At 52.8% G+C, this 17,507-nt stretch overlaps 1 protein-coding gene across 2 annotated transcripts in view; it reads left to right on the plus strand.

Moving 5' to 3' along the window:
- Positions 1-5,776, plus strand: part of LOC122364787 (probable 26S proteasome non-ATPase regulatory subunit 3) — a 28,442-nt gene extending 22,666 nt beyond the window's left edge. The window contains exons 9-10 of one of the 2 annotated variants that reach the window (XM_043335522.1): positions 1,068-1,274; positions 5,419-5,776. In XM_043335522.1, the coding sequence (XP_043191457.1) occupies positions 1,068-1,274; positions 5,419-5,499 (288 nt within the window). In that variant the 3' untranslated portion in view covers positions 5,500-5,776. The remainder of the gene's footprint in view (positions 1-1,067; positions 1,275-5,418) is intronic. The other variant, XM_043335521.1, reaches the window with a different exon arrangement.
- Positions 5,777-17,507: the final 11,731 nt, after the last annotated feature.

A 17,507-nucleotide genomic window follows, 5' to 3' on the forward strand; every position in this document is an offset into this window, starting at 1 on the left:
TCCGACTTTTTTGAGAAGCCCGGTACGTGTCGCTATGTGGCCGAGGAGCCGAGTTAGAAGGGTGAGTGTTCAATCAACACCTCCCGGCTCGGCGCGTTTGACGCCGAGTACCGGTCCGGCGCGGGTTGATGTTTGGCTGCTACATCCAAAGTCGCAAAAAGTCGCAAGAAATGCTCGTACTTTGCGGTACTTTTTTTAAAAGTCTATTTGTGTGCGACATCAATTATGTGAAATTATATTTTCGTCTTTAAATCTTTGCGGTGCACATACATCATAACCAAGTAAGAGTTCGCCATTTTCATGTGGTTATGTGTGTTCTACAGAACCGGAGCTATTGTTTGATGTATATAAATGTGGAATTCCTCCTCAAATTGTGATTGTTTTCGTGGATCAAAGATACGTTGTCGAAGAGTGCGGGGGACGAGTTCGGTCCAAACGATTCCGAAGTTCGTGTTTAAGCTGAGTTTTCGCCATGAAATAGCAATTGTGTTGAAAAACAAAGACCACAGCAATGTAGCATGATCATTTTTGAACAAATTGGTATAGGTTTCATTGCACATCCACAAAGTTCGATTTTTTTACCCATGTCGTGCTAGACCTGGCGATCGGCCCAGTGTGCGCTGTCCAGTGGGGACAGCCGGGCGGCCCGCTGCCCAGTGGGGCAGCCGGGCGGCCCGCTCCTGTCGTAGTCAGGCGAGAGCAGTCGGTCAGGGGCGGCGGCAGCGGGCACGCGGCTCCAGTGGACAGACTGCCTCATTTCTGCGTACACAACACTCCTTTACTGTTAAAAATGTGTGATGTTCTTACTTAATTATCTAATTGCTTTTTACACTCGTTAAAGCGTAGATGTGCGGTCTTTTGAAGACTTCCTTTCAAAGTGTTCTGCCCTTTTTCACTCGCGTGCGTCCCTAGTTGTACGACTTTCTGTCGGTTGCGGTGTTCTGTCGCGTTTGGTGTTTGCTGTGTGTCGGTGCCGGTGTCAGTAGGGACTGTGTCGGCCGCCCCGGCTCCGGACCAGTACCCCGCGGACCCCGAGTGTGACCGCCTGCCCCCCCCCCCCGCCCCAGTCGATCCGTGACGGTGTCATCGAGGCCACCATCGACCACGACGCCGGCTTCGTGCGCAGCAAGGAGCTGGTCGACATCTACTGCACGCGCGAGCCGCAGCTGGCCTTCCACCAGCGCATCAAGTTCTGTCTCAACATGCACAACCAGAGCGTCAAGGACATGCGCTTCCCGCCCAAGAGCTACAGCAAGGATCTGGAGTCGGCCGAGGTAGGTAGCGCCACCGCGGACGGGCTGGGGCCGCCGGCGGTCACAGAGCTCAGCCGGCGCCCTCCGCAGGTCTGACGGTGTGTCCGACCACCGGCCGCCGTCTGAGCCGGTCACAGGTCCGGAGCGGGTCACAGCCTGTGTGTGACCTGTGGCTCACACGTCACACTGGCCGCCGACTGAGCGGGTCACACGTCACACTGACCGCCGACTGCGCCAACTCCGTCCCCCGGCCCTATGTCGGTACCTACTAGTGATGTCAATTACAGAAAATCGGAATACCGATGCCAAACCAAATACCAACCAAAACCACGGGAAAATACTGAAACCAAACCAACTTGGGAAAATGAGGGAAATATCAACTTTTAACCGATTTCTTAGCCTGTTATACATGAGTGAGGGTTTATGATACCAACAAAATACCAAACACATTACGATTGAAATACCAAATACCAAGTTGGTATCGGTTTGGTATCGGTATACCAAAAAGTTGGTATCCGATTGACATCTCTAGTGGGTACCCTCCCGTCCCCCGGCCCTCCGTCGGTATCCTCCCGTACCCTCCCGGCCCTCCGTCGGTAGGTACGGCCCTCCAGCAAAAGAGTGGTTGGTTAGCCTACTGTGCTTTTGGTGTAATAACTTTGAATGACAGAGACACTCCTGTAAAATGACTCAATAGAAATGAGAAAAGGGTTCGTGCACACACTTCGGCAATGGTTTTCAACAGCCATTAGACGTATTCATCAATGCAGATCGCTTATTGTGATGTAGGCAACCAACCACTAAATAACTGGAGGGCCGTACCTTCCCGGCCGGTGATTGCGCGTCCCCTCAGTGGCACCACGGTGCACCAGATGCCGGGGTAGTTTAGAGCAGTTGGGGATGTCGACATTGGCTCCCTCCCCGGGGCCGCTGACGTCAGCGGCCCCGGGGCTCTGCTCTCAGCCCCATTGCTGATCAAATGACATCAACACGTCAGCCCACCATTGTTTGTTACAGTATTACCGGCTGCACAAGAGCTTAGTGATTGACGGCAATGTTTTGTTTCCACGCTCAGATATCATTGTTTATTGTCGTCTCCAGCCTAGTTTTAGGAACCCCTATCCCGTGGGTATACCATCCCGCCAGTTTGGCTTCTCACGTCAGCTCCGTGAGGGGTGGCCGTCCCTCCACCAGTCTGGCTCTCGGGGCAGCTCTGTTAGAGCGGCGGCCACGGCGGCCACGGCGGCCGCTCGACGGGCACGCACAGCGCCCTATTGATCCACCGATGGCGGCCAACGCGCGAAAAACGGACGCTCTCGTCAAAAACGCGGCCGGTCGGTTTTTGCGGCTGCGTCCGGCGCTGGAGGGAAAATTGAGGCCTGCGGCGGCGGTCGATGGGCGGACGGGCTAGCTCAGAGTCGGGTCGGGGAGCGGCTTACAGCGGAATCGGCGGGTACACTGACGGCCCGCCTCCCGGGGAGGGCGACTCGGCCGCGGTCCGGGTACACACGGGGACTGGGGACGGTGTGCCGGGGATGGCCGCGGCTCAGCTGGCCCGGTGAGGTGTCGGTGTCCACAGGGCGCGCGCCGGTGGACACCGACGGGCTGCCGCGCGGTGCCGCTAACAATGTTATTCGGCCGCCCTAAAACCCCAATCTCCGTCATAAACTAGCCACACGCCGGAGTTGTGCGGTCTGGGGATGATTACAGGTGCCCGGCGGGCGATTTCCAGCAGTCGGAGGGTGGGTTTTTGTGCGGCGCCGTGGGCTGAGCGGCGGCCGGCCGTCGCCGTGGCCCGGTGCCGGTGCAGTCCGCCGGCGCACACAGCCGAGTCGTCGGTTACGGCCCGTCACGGCCGGCGGCTCGGCGCCGGTGACCCGCCGGCCGACCCGCCACCGGCCGCGCTGCCGCAGCTGGGACGGCGCGGCGCGCCGCTCGCCGTGAGCTATCGGGCGGCTGGCCGGCTCCGCCTCCCCCGGCCGTGCCCCATCGCGCCCATCGGACGCACTGTCGTGCTCTGGAAGCGTGCGCGCCGCTCGTATGTGGAAAGTGCGTCGGCCGGTGGGGCTCTGTCGGCGATTTTTGAGGGTGTTCCCGTGCGCTGGCCGGTGCCGGCCACTTTTTACCGTTGTTCTTCCACCTACTGTGGCCTTCTCGGACCCCGTCACGGTCTGCTCCCCGTTCGACCTCCCGTTCGTCGTGTCCGAATGGGCAGAGTCGATGGGGCGTGCTGGCTGTGACCTGCCCACCCAGTCCCGGGGCCCACCGGCTGTGACCTCCCCATCCAGTCCATTGGACTCGCTGTGCCCTCTCAACTCAACACTCCCGTCTCCGCGACACCGTCCCCGCCCTTCACAGTGTCGGCCGCCTTTCTCCTGGCGTCTAATCGCTCTACACTCTGTCATCGCTTACACATGCACGCACCAACACAGCGATGGATGATGAGACGTGTCCGCTGTCCGTAAACTGATCCGATCCCACGTCTCACAGCCGCATCTCTTTAGCAATCAGTGTTACTAGAACGGTATCTCTACAGTTCCACCTACGAATAGTATATTGGGCGAAATTGTTCTGGCTATATCCCGCTCAGTGGTGAATGGGTGGGAAATTGGTTCACGATTTGTTGTCCTAGCGGATCGGACATTGTTGTAATGCTGACAGCGTCAAGGTCGCGGCTGTGAACGCCGTATCGTTTTTGTTCCGCTACTAAGTCAGCTCTCGGGCCACTCCCGCACCGGCCCGCCGGCTGCTGCGCCCCTGGAACTCGGTGCCAGGCGAGCGGCCGCTCGCTGCTCTGCACGAAGCGCGCTGGTTGCGGGCCAGTGCGCCTGTCAATTGACGGTAGCGGGGTCTGCTCCTGCGCGGATACCGTTTCCTCCGCGCTGGGTCGTATGTGAAGCTGGGCGCCTTTGCGACACCCGCCAGCTTCGGCGGCGGCGCCTCTGTGGAGCACGATCAGCTAAAACTCCCCATTGGCTGTCAAACTGGCCTGGTTCCGCGTTTTTCCGCGGTTCGGCCGTGTGCCCGCTGAGGAAGTGAGGCTCGGTAACGCGGAGGCGGCCGGCCGCGGAGTGGCGCTGCTGGACGCGGACGGACGGGTCACACAGAGTGGCGGCTCTGGCCGTGTCGGATCTCTTACCTCGGGCTAGGGTGTATTGGACCTCAGGGCCGACGGTGGTACCTCGGGGCCGCGGCGACTCGGCGACCTCGGTGCGCCAGCGCTGCCGGCCTCGCAGCGCACGCAGCACGCACGTCTGTTTTCGTCGAGCGTGCGCCGCCGGTACAAGGCCGCTTTTTGCCGCGGCGCGCCGTTTTTCGTCTCGGCGCGCCGTTCGTGCCGCGCCGGCCGCCGAGGGCGGCGGGCTGCAACTTCCGGCGGACGGACGGCGCGCCGAGGCCGGCCCGCACCGGTGGGTGTGTTGTGGAGCCGGCTGGCGGCCCGGTCTGCTGCCCAGAGTGGCGCACTGAGCTCCGTCGGTGTGCTGTCCGCCCTCGTGGACTCTCCTCGCCAACATTGTTCATGCACGCCAAAACTGGGCTCACTGGTATCCGTGCACCAATAGGTACGCCTGCACACCTGCGCCCCAGTCGCTGGTCGCCACGAGGAAAAGTCGCAGATAAAATACACGGTCCCGCAAACGAACTACAAAAAGTGCTGAATTGGGCCCTATGAATAGCAAACAGTGTCATTCATAAGAATTTTCCTTACCGTCCCTTGGTTTCGGCTTGTTTGATTTGTTTTGTGGTTGGTTTTTCGAAATATGGTTGTGGAGAATCAGTCAGCATCTTGTGACTTATTTTTGCTTCTAAGCCGCGATTGGTCTTGCTGGATGTGTAGTATGTACCGCGAGTGCCACATTTTCCTTGTGTGTCTGTGTCCACAGGTAACTTCACCAGGGACTGTTGGTGAACTACTCAGTAGCGATGGCACGGGCTGGGCAATTCACACCATCGGCTCTCGGACGAAGAGCAGATCGGTGTTGAAAACCAATTACTAACCGATGGCAATTGGGCTTCCCTGTCAGCCAATAGCCCTACTCTTGTTGGGCACTGTCAGATACTGTGGTGGACCTGCCGCAAGGCTGTGTGGATTGTGGCGGTAGGAGCGCCCGTCACCCATCTAGGAGCGCCCCTGACCCTGCCTTCTGCCCCGTGTCGTCGGCAGGAGCGCCGCGAGCGGGAGCAGCAGGATCTGGAGCTGGTCAACGAGATGGCCGAGGAGGACGAGGAGGACGGCTTCCTGTGAGCAGGCCCGCCCCGCCGCGCCCCGCCGGCCACCCCGCGGCCAGCCGCCGCGCCGCCGCCGCCGCCGCTCGGCAGCGCCCCTCGCCGCCGGCCAGAGCCCCCCGGCCGGGCCGGACAGACTCGGCCTGTCCGCGGCCCCGCCCGCCGAACTGGGCTCCATTCGGCGGCGGGAACACTGCGCCGGTTTTCTGGTTTAGTTTTTCTCCAATGTGCGCGCTATATGCGATGTAAGTAACCATCTCTATCCTTGCGAGCAAATAAATATTAAAGTCGCGTGATTTTTCATAACCGTTTATTGGGTTGGCTGCTTGCCACCTTCATTTAGGCTATCCGACAGGTACGCCAAGTACTTCAGTAGCTGCTTATCGGCCGTCGGCCTCTGTCGGCACGGGCACTTAGAGAAGAACGCTGTTGTCTCCGCCGGAACTGTCAGCCTCACAGAGGTCCTGATCAGGGCGCCAATCCGTGTATGTACATCACACGCTTATGGTTAGTCTCCTTTAAATACTTGGTCCTCCTCTGGAGACAGAGTAAGACCACGCGAAGTGGGGCTACGGGAGACAGTAGGACCACTGGAGACAGAGCACGACCACTCGAGACGCACTGGGACCCCTGGAGATGGACCGCAACCACGGGAGACAAAGTAGGACCACGGGAGACAAAGTAGGACCACGGGAGACGCACTGGGACCACGGGAGACGGACTGCGACCACGGGAGATGGGCTGGGACCACGGGAGACAACGTAGGACCACGGGAGATAGGCTGGGACCACGGGAGACACATTAGGACCACGGGAGATAGGCTGGGACCACGGAAGATAGGCTGGGACCACGGGAGATAGGCTGGGACCACGGAAGACAAAGTAGGACCACGGGAGATGGGCTGTGACCACGGGAGATAGGCTGGGACCACGGGAGATAGGCTGGGACCACGGGAGAGAAGGGGCACGGGAGAGGGAGACGGAGTAAGATAACGGTAGACGTGCCACGGACGGGGCCAGCTCCGCCAGCGACCAGCCGAGGTACTGGTAGCGTAGCAAGGTGCACGCTGGATGCATTGTACATACGCCCTAGTGTTGATCCCGAGCGTTCCGACACGGCTGCCTAGGGCTCATACATACGTGTGGCTCGGTTGGGAGCTCCGGGTAGACAGCGCTCGCCCTGGGTAGGTAGTGGGTCGCTCTGGGTAGGTAGTGGGTCGCTCTGGGTAGGCAGTGGGTCGCTCTGGGTCGCCCTGAACAGAAGCCGACCGTCCCGGCCTCCGCAGCACATCGATCGTCGGCTCCGATGACCGAGAATCTGTCGCGGGATTACAGTTTCTTGCGCGCCCACGTCGCAGCTTGCGAAGTAAATGAACGCTCCACAGCTGTTTTTGTCATTACTTGCGACTCTGATGCTGGCAAAATTAGCTTTGCAAGGCGTAAAAAGCAGCAAACCGAGCCACCGGCCGGGAGGCTTCAGAGAAGACGCCGCGGAGGAGCGCCGACTGGCGTTTGGTGCTGACGGTGTGACCCGGATCGGCGCGGTGCGCGGCGCAGTGCTGCCGGCGACACCGAGCCAGCCGTCCCGACACCGGTCACACCAGGTGCAACGCGCAGCACCAGCGGAATATCCGAACCGGAACGGATCGTCCGAAATGTCACCGCAGGCCTTAACCCTCGCCCGTATTGGTGTTTTTCCAGCCGCGAACGTATAAGGGGGGGGGGGGTCCGTTTGAAAAATTTCAAGTCACAGGTCACCTCAGGTTAGGAGTTATTGATGTCAAACTGAGGTCATGTTCGAGTAAAATGAGCAAAAAACATGACATATTGAAGCGCTCACCAAATCTACAGGGCCCAATCTCACCAAGTGCGGTAAACTCATTTTGCGGTAAACTACCCCAAAACGAATCTCACCACTGCCGTAATTTTTGAAGCTACCGCATCGAAATAACCCCATGGGATAGCTTCGGTTTTACCGCAAATTCTTCATGTGCGCAGCTGCTCACGGCCCGAAAGCAAGTAAACAAACCAAACAATCAGCTGATTGCCCCCAAATATCGGACCAAAATTACCGCAGACATTTGTGCCGTAATCTCTAAATTTTATACCATTTGTGAGCAAGAATCAACAATTAAAGATGTAATAAGAACTTTATAAGAAAGAAAAGAAATAAGTTTCTTTTTTAAGATTATTTTTTGTTGCAGCCTGCGCCACCTATGCTTCCTATTTGCAGTACCCAAAACAGCATGTAGATGTCGCCCGTGAGTCTTGGAAACTGAGGTGCCGCTTGGAAAGAAGAAACACGCTATCGTTGCCATGGCGACAAAACAATTGCGTTCTTTATATCGCGCCGGCGTGATCAGCAGCTTTTCCACCAATCCGAAGCGTCGACAAATGGGGTTCTTTTGCAGGATTTGCACAAAATGCGGTAAATTACAGCATAGGGTCGTTAGGGTTGGTGAGACTGGATTATTTGCTTGGGGTTATTTCGGTGCGGTAACTTACCGCTACCCCAAACAAGTTTACCGCACTTGGTGAGATTGGGCCCAGTTTACAAGCCATTTTAAAGTTCTTTATGTGGCTGTGTAGAGGAAAGACGGCGCTACAAAACTGCTATCTCGGATTTTCAAAATTTTGGAATTTTCAACCCCAAAAATAAAAAAAAAATAGAAAAAATAAAAAAATCCAATTTTTTCGAATTTCGAAAAACAGTAATGTATGTGATAGTCCCTGCGCTCTTCGATATACATACCAAATTTTAGATCGATACCTCCTTTTTTGGCCAAGTTATAGTGAAAAAAACTTCCAAATTGATGACGTCAAATTTTTAAACTAAATTTTTAGCAATTCTAGACCACGTAGCGCAAAAGAAAGATCACCATTGAACTCCCTGTGACGAGCTGCATCGAATCGATACCCATTTTATGCAAAAATAGCAACTTTAAAATTTGACCTAATTTGACCTGACCTTGACCTGACCTTCACCGAAACATAATATCAACTGACCCCAAGGGCTGCCTGTCCCACATAAACGCATTTGGCATATAAAATGGGCCATAAAACATGCATCACATGCTATTTTTGTTTTGTGAGTTGTGACCTTCAGTGACCTGACCTCTGTGACCTGATATCAGTGACCTCAAATAGCAAAATATGTGTTTGAGGAGCATTTCCCCATCGATGATTTTCAATCAAATGCATTTTACTCGATTTTACAACACATTTCTTGAAATGCCTGTAAACGGTGAAAATTCGACCTTCGACCTGACCTCAGACCTGTGACGTCATCGGTTGGACCGAGGTCAATCAAATTGGGTCACAAGGTAGTTCCCCGTTGGGGATATCAAACGCCGTTTGCCGCTTGTCGCTATGTTGCGTGGTTCTCGAGACCTTAACCTTCGCCCCAGTGGGGGGGGGGGCATATGTTACCACCCTGTCGCGTGTTTTGCGTATAAATAAAAAACCGCGGCGCGTAGCGCCGCGCCGCTTGGCATAGCTTTTTGTACATCAATTTTGGACAATCTGTGAAATTTTTGACCCCAGTTCATGTCAGGTCAGGTCACCAGGTCAAGTTAACTGACCAGTAACTAATGGGCGCCTACAATTTGTATATCTCGGATTTTTTATATCTGGGACATAAGGTCAGGTCAGTGGCGTGACCTTACCATTATAAGTCAATGGAGAAAAATGAAAATGCCTCTAGATCCGTGTGTACGCATAGGAACAGTCCAAATATTTCAGAATCACAATGATTTGGACCACCCGTGACGACCAAGGTATCTTTTTGCTGATAGCCTCTAGAAAGGTCATCCGAGGTCATTTGAGGCTACAAACATATTTTTGCCAATAACTCTCGATTGGAAAGAGATAGGACGCTGGGGATGGCCTCATTGTGTTTGTCTTGTTGAGACGCGTCGAATGATATGCAATATGACCTTTTCCGGTCAGGTCATGACCTTGACCTGAGGTCAAATTTTCAAGTTGACCTTTCAAGGTCAAATTATAGTTAATTCGACGCGTCTCGTCGAGAGAAACACGATTCTGGCAATAGAAATGTCGTGGCTTTTTCTAGTCAAAAGTTATTGTCGAAAAACACTTTGCGAAAAAACAGCTAGGTATTTTTAGTTTTTGCCCTCTGGAGGCTAAACCGTTGACCTGAAGTCATTACGACATTTGGCAAATTTTGACCTTTGATGACCTCCAGTGACCCCAATATTGTTCCAAGATGAAAAATGACCGAAATACTTTCAAACGCACTCATTGAGAGCCATCGACTGCTTTTCACCGCGTCTTTCCAGCCCTCTTAGTTTTTGAGTTAGAGGTGGGTGGTAACATATGCCCCCCCCTCCCCCCACTAGGGCGAAGTTGGCTGAGACCGCCACTGGGGCGCGGGTTAACCCGCGCACCGACGGGGGTCTGCGCCAACTTAGAACCGACGGGGGGGCGGATGACCGCCCCCTGAGATCTCGAGAACGAAGCAAGATAGCGACAAGCGATAAACGGCATTGGATACGCACGGACAAGGTCTACAATTTTTACTAAGGTCATTTTCAGGTCTAGTCAAAGATGACGTCACAGGGGTCAAAAAAGTTAAAATGGCGGCGCTAGATAAGGAGAGTTTTTCTCGAATAACTTTCGAATTAGTAAAGATAGGAACAAACTAAGGGCATCATCGTGATCCTCTCGTCAATCCGCATCGAATGATGTTGACCTCGAAAGGTCAGGGTCAAAGGTTGACCTCAGGTCACGTCAGCCATGGCTGCCGTCTGTCAGTGTCGCTGCAGCTGGTGCCCCTGTCGGTGGTGCAGTTGGTGCCCGTGTCACTGGCGCAGTTGTCGGTGGTGCCCATCAGTCACTAAAAACCACCGACACCGGACTGGAGCCGCGAGGTCAGACAATGTCACGAAAGATGCGACCAAAAACGGCCGCGCGCCGCACCGTATCCCAGTTTTTGTGTGTCAATTTGTCTGGGCAGCAGACTGGTAAAAACTCCCCCACCGTGGCGGGCGCCGGGCGGCAAAAACTGGTCTGTCTGCCCCGTCCAGCTCCGGCCGTACTGTCCGTGCCCGGACGGGGATGACGTCACGGCTCACTCCCAGACTGGCCAGTGGTCTATCTGCGGCACCACGGGCTCCACTCGACATAGGCGGCGGAACGGGGAGGGCACCGTGCCTCCCTTTGATTTTGGCATTTTAACATTAGCCCTATGGGCGTTGCATGGAGAGAATGGGACCAAAAGTCGGCAGTGGCCCCCCTTAATTGAAGGTGTTCCGCCGCTACTGAGCCTATGTTATACCGCTGCCGCTAGATGTCATCACTGTTTGCGCCTGAAGTTATGCTGTACCGCACATCTCCAAGCCTATGGTATACACTGCCGCTAGATGTCACGACTGTTTGCGCCTGAAGTTATGCTGTACCGCACATCTCCAAGCCTATGCATAGGCGGCGGAACGGGGAGGGCACCGGGGCACCGTGCCCCCCTTTGATTTTGGCATTTTAATATTAGCCCTATGGGCGTTGCATAGAAAGAATGGGACCAAAAGTCGGCAGTGCCCCCCCCCCCTTAATTGAAGGTATTCCGCCGCTACTGCCACTCTATATACATTATACAATACAGATACCTACCTACACCTACATGTCATATAGAAGCCGTTCTCACAACGGCTCATCTGGCGAATACACCAAACCTTGACCAAGTCTAACCAAGTCCTTGACATTTACCACTTTGATCAAACTTTGATCAAAGTCTTTTACAGCAAATATCTTCGAATGATTCATGAATTCATTTAAATGTTTTAAAAAATGTTTGTTAATTTGACAGATCAGGTACAGCCCACCGCTAAAGTAATGTGCGGTTTTACCAATATCAACGGACGGGTTTGACTGGCGATTTTTTAACCCGCGCCCCAGTGGCGGTCTCAGCCAACTTCGCCCTAGTGGGGGGGGGGGGGGGGGGCATATGTTACCACCCACCTCTAACTCAAAAACTAAGAGGGCTAGAAAGACGCGGTAAAAAGCAATCGATAGCTCTCAATGCGTACGTTTGAAAGTATTTCGGTCATTTTTAATCTTAGAGCAATATTGGGGTCACTGGAGTTCATCAGAGGTCAAAATGTGCCAAATGTCATTATATTTTTCCGAAAACATGCATTTATCTCAGGAAGTATGATAGCTATAAAAACGCATGGAAAAGCAAACGATAGCTCTTGAACTCTTCTTTCGATAAGGTCATTTATCAAAATTGACCTCAGTTCAACGGTTTAGCCTTCAGAGGGCAAAAACTCCAAAAATAACTGTTTTTACGAAAAGTGTTTTTCGACAATAATTTTGACTTTAAAAAAACCACGACATTTCTATTGCCAGAATCGTGTTCCTCTCGCCGAGAGGCATCGAATGAACTATAATTTGACCTTGCAAGGTCAACTTGAAAATTTGACCTCAGGTCAAGGTCATAACCTGACCGGAAAAGGTCATGTTGCATATCAGTCGATGCGTCTCGACAAGACAAACACAATGAGACCATCCCCAGCGTTCTATCTCTTTCCAATCGAGTTATTGGCAAAAATCTGTTTGTGGCCTCAAATGACCTCGGATGACCTTTCTAGAGGCTATCAGCAAAAACGACACCCTGGTCGTCACGGGTGCTCCAAATCATTGTGATTCTGAAATATTTGGACTGTTTCTATGCGTACACACGGATCTAGAGGCATTTTCATTTTTATCCATTGACTTATAATGGTAAGGTCACGCCACTGACCTGATCTTAGGTCACGGATATAAAAAAAAAAATCCGAGCCCCACTCCATAACTACAAAAATACTACCCCGAAATTAGTTAAACTAGCTTGGTGAGGTTGGGCACTTGGCCCAATCTCAGCAAGTTATGTAACCTTAATTTTGGGACAGTATTTTTGTAGTTACGGAGTGGGGTAGTTTGGTATTTTACCCCAAATTGAGTTTAGGGGAGAGCGGGGCCAGTTGAACCACTTTTTATCTATTGACATGCACAGCGAGATCTAGTTGTCATATCGAAAAATGCACAATGCCATGAAAAAATATGCTCTTTTGGCTTTATTTTAAGATATGTAAAATTATGTTTCAAACATATTTTGCTGCCAAACGCATGCTTATAAAACAGCTCTACGCCCGTTTCAAATGACCCCGATGCGAGGGTCAATTGAACCAGCCCATGGGGTCAATTGCACCTATCCTAACAATGGGATGTTTTCCTCTTTAAGGCCACTTTCTTAAGGAGATATTTTGTCCGGTTTACTTTTCCAAATGCTACATTCAATAGGTCGTTGGAAAGCTAAAAGTGCAAAGTTCCTCATAATAGGTGACATAAAGTACATAATGACATAGACTATGGTAAAATGGGCGGATGAGGAAAATGAGAAATATCTCAGGCTATAGTGTGCTTTCAAGCAAAAGGCTGGAGAAAAAGGGGTCAAAAATTGAGCTCTATTAAACTATTAATTCAGTTTAAAAACCCATTTCAAAGGTGGACTATTTCCTTTAATGTTTACAGCCCCTGAACAATAACCATTGCAAAGGTCACCGGGGTCCATTGAAACGGCCTGTGGCCCTGTTTCAACTGACCCTCAGAGAAGCGTTTCAATTGACCCCATCCGCTCCCGCCATCTCGCACGCGCCGTAAAGCACATGTCAAACGAGCTGGAGGGACGGCATCATGCTGAATGAAGGGCCAAATAAGGTGTTATTCCGGAGCCAGGAGTTCTTCTTTCAGCAAACAAAGGTATATGAGATATCACAAAATATTCATAAAAACGATTTCTCCCAAACGCCCCTCAAAAACACAAAAACAAGTGTCAAATCAAAATTACCGTCCGTTTGCCGCCCAAACGCCGTTGACAAAGGAAGTGGTCGAGCGCGGATGCGCAGTGGTGTCGGCAACGCCATATGTTGCATACTGTTGAAAATAAAGCCATGTTTCATCTGACCCCGTGTTTCAACTGGCCCCGCTCTCCCCTACCGCACTTGGTGAGATTGGGCGAAACCCGTTTTACCCCCCGAAGGACATTAGCATTAGGTACCTATCGTTCATGTTTATCAAAGCAGCCGGCAGCTTTCTATTGCAGCCAAAGGTTGGCTAGGACGATAGTCACTCATTGCTATGCTTTCACTGACTATCAAAAACCTACTCAAGCTGATTTTCACCTGTTAGGTTACCAAACAAATGTTGAAAAATACATCAGCACCATGAAAAAACCTTACTCAATACTCACGATCCTCGGCAACGCCACCTCCCACCGGCGTCCACCAGAAAAGGGCGGCAAACGAGCGAAGTTCAAATTGCCAGAAGTGATTCCAGATAGCAACACCTGATTAGAATAAAATGCACTTTCTCATATTGCCCCGGTACCCCATTAGGCCATTATGCCCCACCTTAACTTCCCCTACCTGTCTTCTCAACTGGATTTTCAGTGTCAAATTCTTTGTAGAGTACCATATCTCAGACCATATAATCACAAAGCTATACTTTCCAAACAATGTTATTTTTGGTGTTTTGAGTCTGCCTTTTCCGCTAGGGAATGTTGTCATTAACATTTATTTATTCATTGTAAAACCTAACCATTGAAAAACCTGTTACCTACCTACCATTAGACTTACTAACTGATCGTGCTTTTGCAACATGAATGAGTATTCTTCATTGTATAGGGGAAGTTGGGGGAACGCCGAAGACTTTTTTCTGACGCCCGTAGCACGCAAGGTAGACAACATACGCCAGTGGCGCAGCCAGGATTTCATTTCGGGGGGGTCATCGCCTCCATAGCGGGCCCCCTAGTGTGCGGGCCCCCCACCCATTTTTCAGAATCTCTCCATATTTTATACACATTCTGCTGGGCGGGCCCCCTTTATCTGCACGATAACCCTGAGCGAGTTTGAATCGGAAAGTTTTGATAGAACAATAGCTCGGTAATCACCCGGTGTGTCATCAATGGGTTAATTTCCACGCAAATTGACCACGCCAGAAATATAGGTAGGTACTATTACTATGAAGTATGAATTCGTATCTTTCGAGGACGAAATGTACGCCTTCCGCAATATGCATAGCATAAATGCAAACGGAGCTGTTGCCTGCTTCTGTCGGACAAGATATGATATACGAGTAGTACTTTGTAGTCCCATGTGCCTGTCCTAAAGTCATCTAATGGCTGCTGTAGTACCTAGATTGTGCCATTATTCGTCTTCATTACGTGAATTCGCTCACAAGAAATTTTAACGCGCTCATATGGGACATTTATTGCCTTTGGCCGGGTTTGTTGTGTTGTGGTAATGTGGTGATGTAGATTCTGTCTGTTACCGAGGTCCCGGCATGGTGTTACTCCATGGTGTTACTTAGCGCAGGGTGCAGGCCTGCAGACTGTTGCACCTAGCGCGCTGAAATTTGCGCAACTTATAGAACAAGGATGGACAACGTGCCTGTGAAGAGTCACAGCTCGATCGGGCCGGTGGTGAGCACATGGCGCGTGCTCAAAAAGTGCAAATTCGCGTCATAGACTTTACATGCATAAATCGGCTTGCAAAATCGGGCGAAAATGGCTAAATTTGCCCAACACGGGTCCGGTCCCCGTGCAATATCTCGGTAACCGAGGACCCGATCGGCACGGGGACCACAGTATCGTGTACTCGTAGTAAATCGAACGCGCTATCGAATGGTGAGCAATGCAGGAAATGGCACGCGCCACGTGCACCTGTGAGGCACTTTTGCTTAAAAGTTGACGTTTCAGACGGATTTTGAACCTTATACCTACCATTTTCGGGTGACTGTCAGACGGGGCGAAATCAAATAACACCTATAGGCAAGAGAAATGTACCGCCTCTAATGAAAAATGTGAAAAGCTAATTGATCAAAAACAAGATGGAACAAAGGCTGGAGAACATAGTATTTGTCCATGATGTGCCACTTGCTTACATGGGTTTTGCTGCATAACCTGATAAGGTTGACAATTGAAAATGGCATCGTTGGAAAGAGCATTAAATTTTGTCCTAGATCCAATCATCGCTTTTGCAAGACGAGCAACAGCGTTCTTAAAAAGATAAATGTTTCAAACCTCTACATGGCAATTCATCGCAGGCTTTCCTTTTTCAATGACCTACGTCAACCTATGTTATAAAATACAGTTGACATGTTCTATAGTAGAACGCACGCTTATCTGACACGGGCACTTCGATGCGATGGATATTTTTTCCCAAACCAAAATGTTTAGCCGTCAAAAAGCAATCGACGGAAATGGAGATAAGCCTGCTCCGGGGTTGGTCTTGTCTCCGGGGCCCACGGAGACAAGACCAACCAAACGCCTACCGATCAAAAATCACCAGGGGGCCCGAGTCCCGTCCACCCGAGGGCCCGGGTCCCGTTCTCCCAGGGGTCCGGGCCGGGGCCCGTTCTCCCAGGGGTCCGGGCCCCGTTTTCCCAGGGGTCCGGGCCCCGTTCTCCCGGGGGCCCGGGCTCCGTCCACCCGGGGCTCCGGGGCCCATCCACCAGGGGCCCGGGCCCCGTTCTCCCGGGGCCCGGGTCCAATCCACCCGGGGGCCCGGGCCCGTTCTCCCGGGCCCGGGCCCATCCACCGGGCCCGGGTTCAATCCACCCGGGGCCCCGGGCTCCGTCCACCCGGGGCCCGGGCCCCGTTCTCCCGGGGGGCCGGGCTCCATCCAACCGGGGCTTGGGCCCGTTCCCCTGGGGGCCCGGGCCCCATCCACCCGGGGCCCGGGCCCCCGTCCACCCGAGGGCCCGGGTCCCGTTCTCCCAGGGGTCCGGGCCCCGTTCTCCCGGGGGCCCGGGCTCCGTCCACCCGGGGTCCGGGCCCCGTTCTCCTAGGGCCCCGGGCCCCGTTCTCCCGGGGCCCGGGTCCAATCCAACCGGGGGCCCGGGCCCCGGGGCTCCATCCACCGGGGGCCCGGGCTCAATCCACCCGGGGGCCCGGGCTCCGTCCAACCGGGGCCCGGGTCCCGGTCTCCCGGGGGGCCGGGCTCCATCCACCCGGGGCCCGGGCCCGTTCTCCCGGGGGCCTGGGCTCCATCCACTCGGGGCCCCGGGCCCCATCTACCCTGGGTCCGTGCCTCATCTACCCGGGGCCCGGGCCCCTTGCACCATGGGCCCATGGACCATCACCCGTGGTGTCCCAGTACGCATTTTCGAAGCGGGCTCGTCCGATTAGATTAGGACCTCTCTCCTCCCTCCCTCCCTCCCTCCCTCCCTCCCTCTCTCTCTCTCTCTCTCTCTCTCTCTCTCTCTCTCTCTCTCTCTCTCTCTCTCTCTCTCTCTCTCTCTCTCTCTCTCTCTCTCTCTCTCTCTCTCTCTCTCTCTCTCTCTCTCTCTCTCTTTCTCTCGCTATCCCAGAGCGGGCCCCTGACAGAAATTTCGGGGGGGTCAGCTGACCCTCTGACCCCCCCCTGGCTGCGCCACTGACATACGCTATTCTTGTTGGCGTCATTCGAGAGGCCAGTCTTTTGCCTTTCAAACATACCAGGCGCATTTGATGAATTCGCATACCGTTAAGCGCACAAACTAAAAATATCAAAGAAGTGACTTTTTCGGCGTTGCCCCGGACTGCGGGGAAAGCCGAAAATGGGAGAAATGATCTACGGGGAATGCCGACATTGATGTTTTGCCATTTTATCTCAAACTTTATCCAGAATTCATCAAAGCTGACACACGTTTCAAGAGCTTGAGGACGCGGTGCACACTGGAAGTTATAATTGTGTGATATAATAAGAAAATGCCAGGTAAATCATTCCTTATAGGTAACAGGCCGTTGTGTCGGTTGAAAGTGTAATTTGTGTGACTAAAAATACGCGTTGCTATTCTACAGCAGTAAAGTCCACGTAGCGTGCTTTTAACACGTGCGTAATCGCACGTTTTCGGCATTACCCCAGCCAGCCATACTTTCATTTGCAGGCCCATAACTTTTCAACGTGCTGTATAAATTTCAAATAGGCAGCACACTTATGCAAAGACATGCTAAAGATTACTTGACCGAATTGGCCAGACAAACGGTAGCATA

The sequence above is a fragment of the Amphibalanus amphitrite genome, unplaced genomic scaffold (assembly GCF_019059575.1).
Source record: "Amphibalanus amphitrite isolate SeventyFive unplaced genomic scaffold, NRLGWU_Aamphi_draft 000697F_arrow, whole genome shotgun sequence".
NCBI classification, from domain to species: domain Eukaryota; kingdom Metazoa; phylum Arthropoda; class Thecostraca; order Balanomorpha; family Balanidae; genus Amphibalanus; species Amphibalanus amphitrite.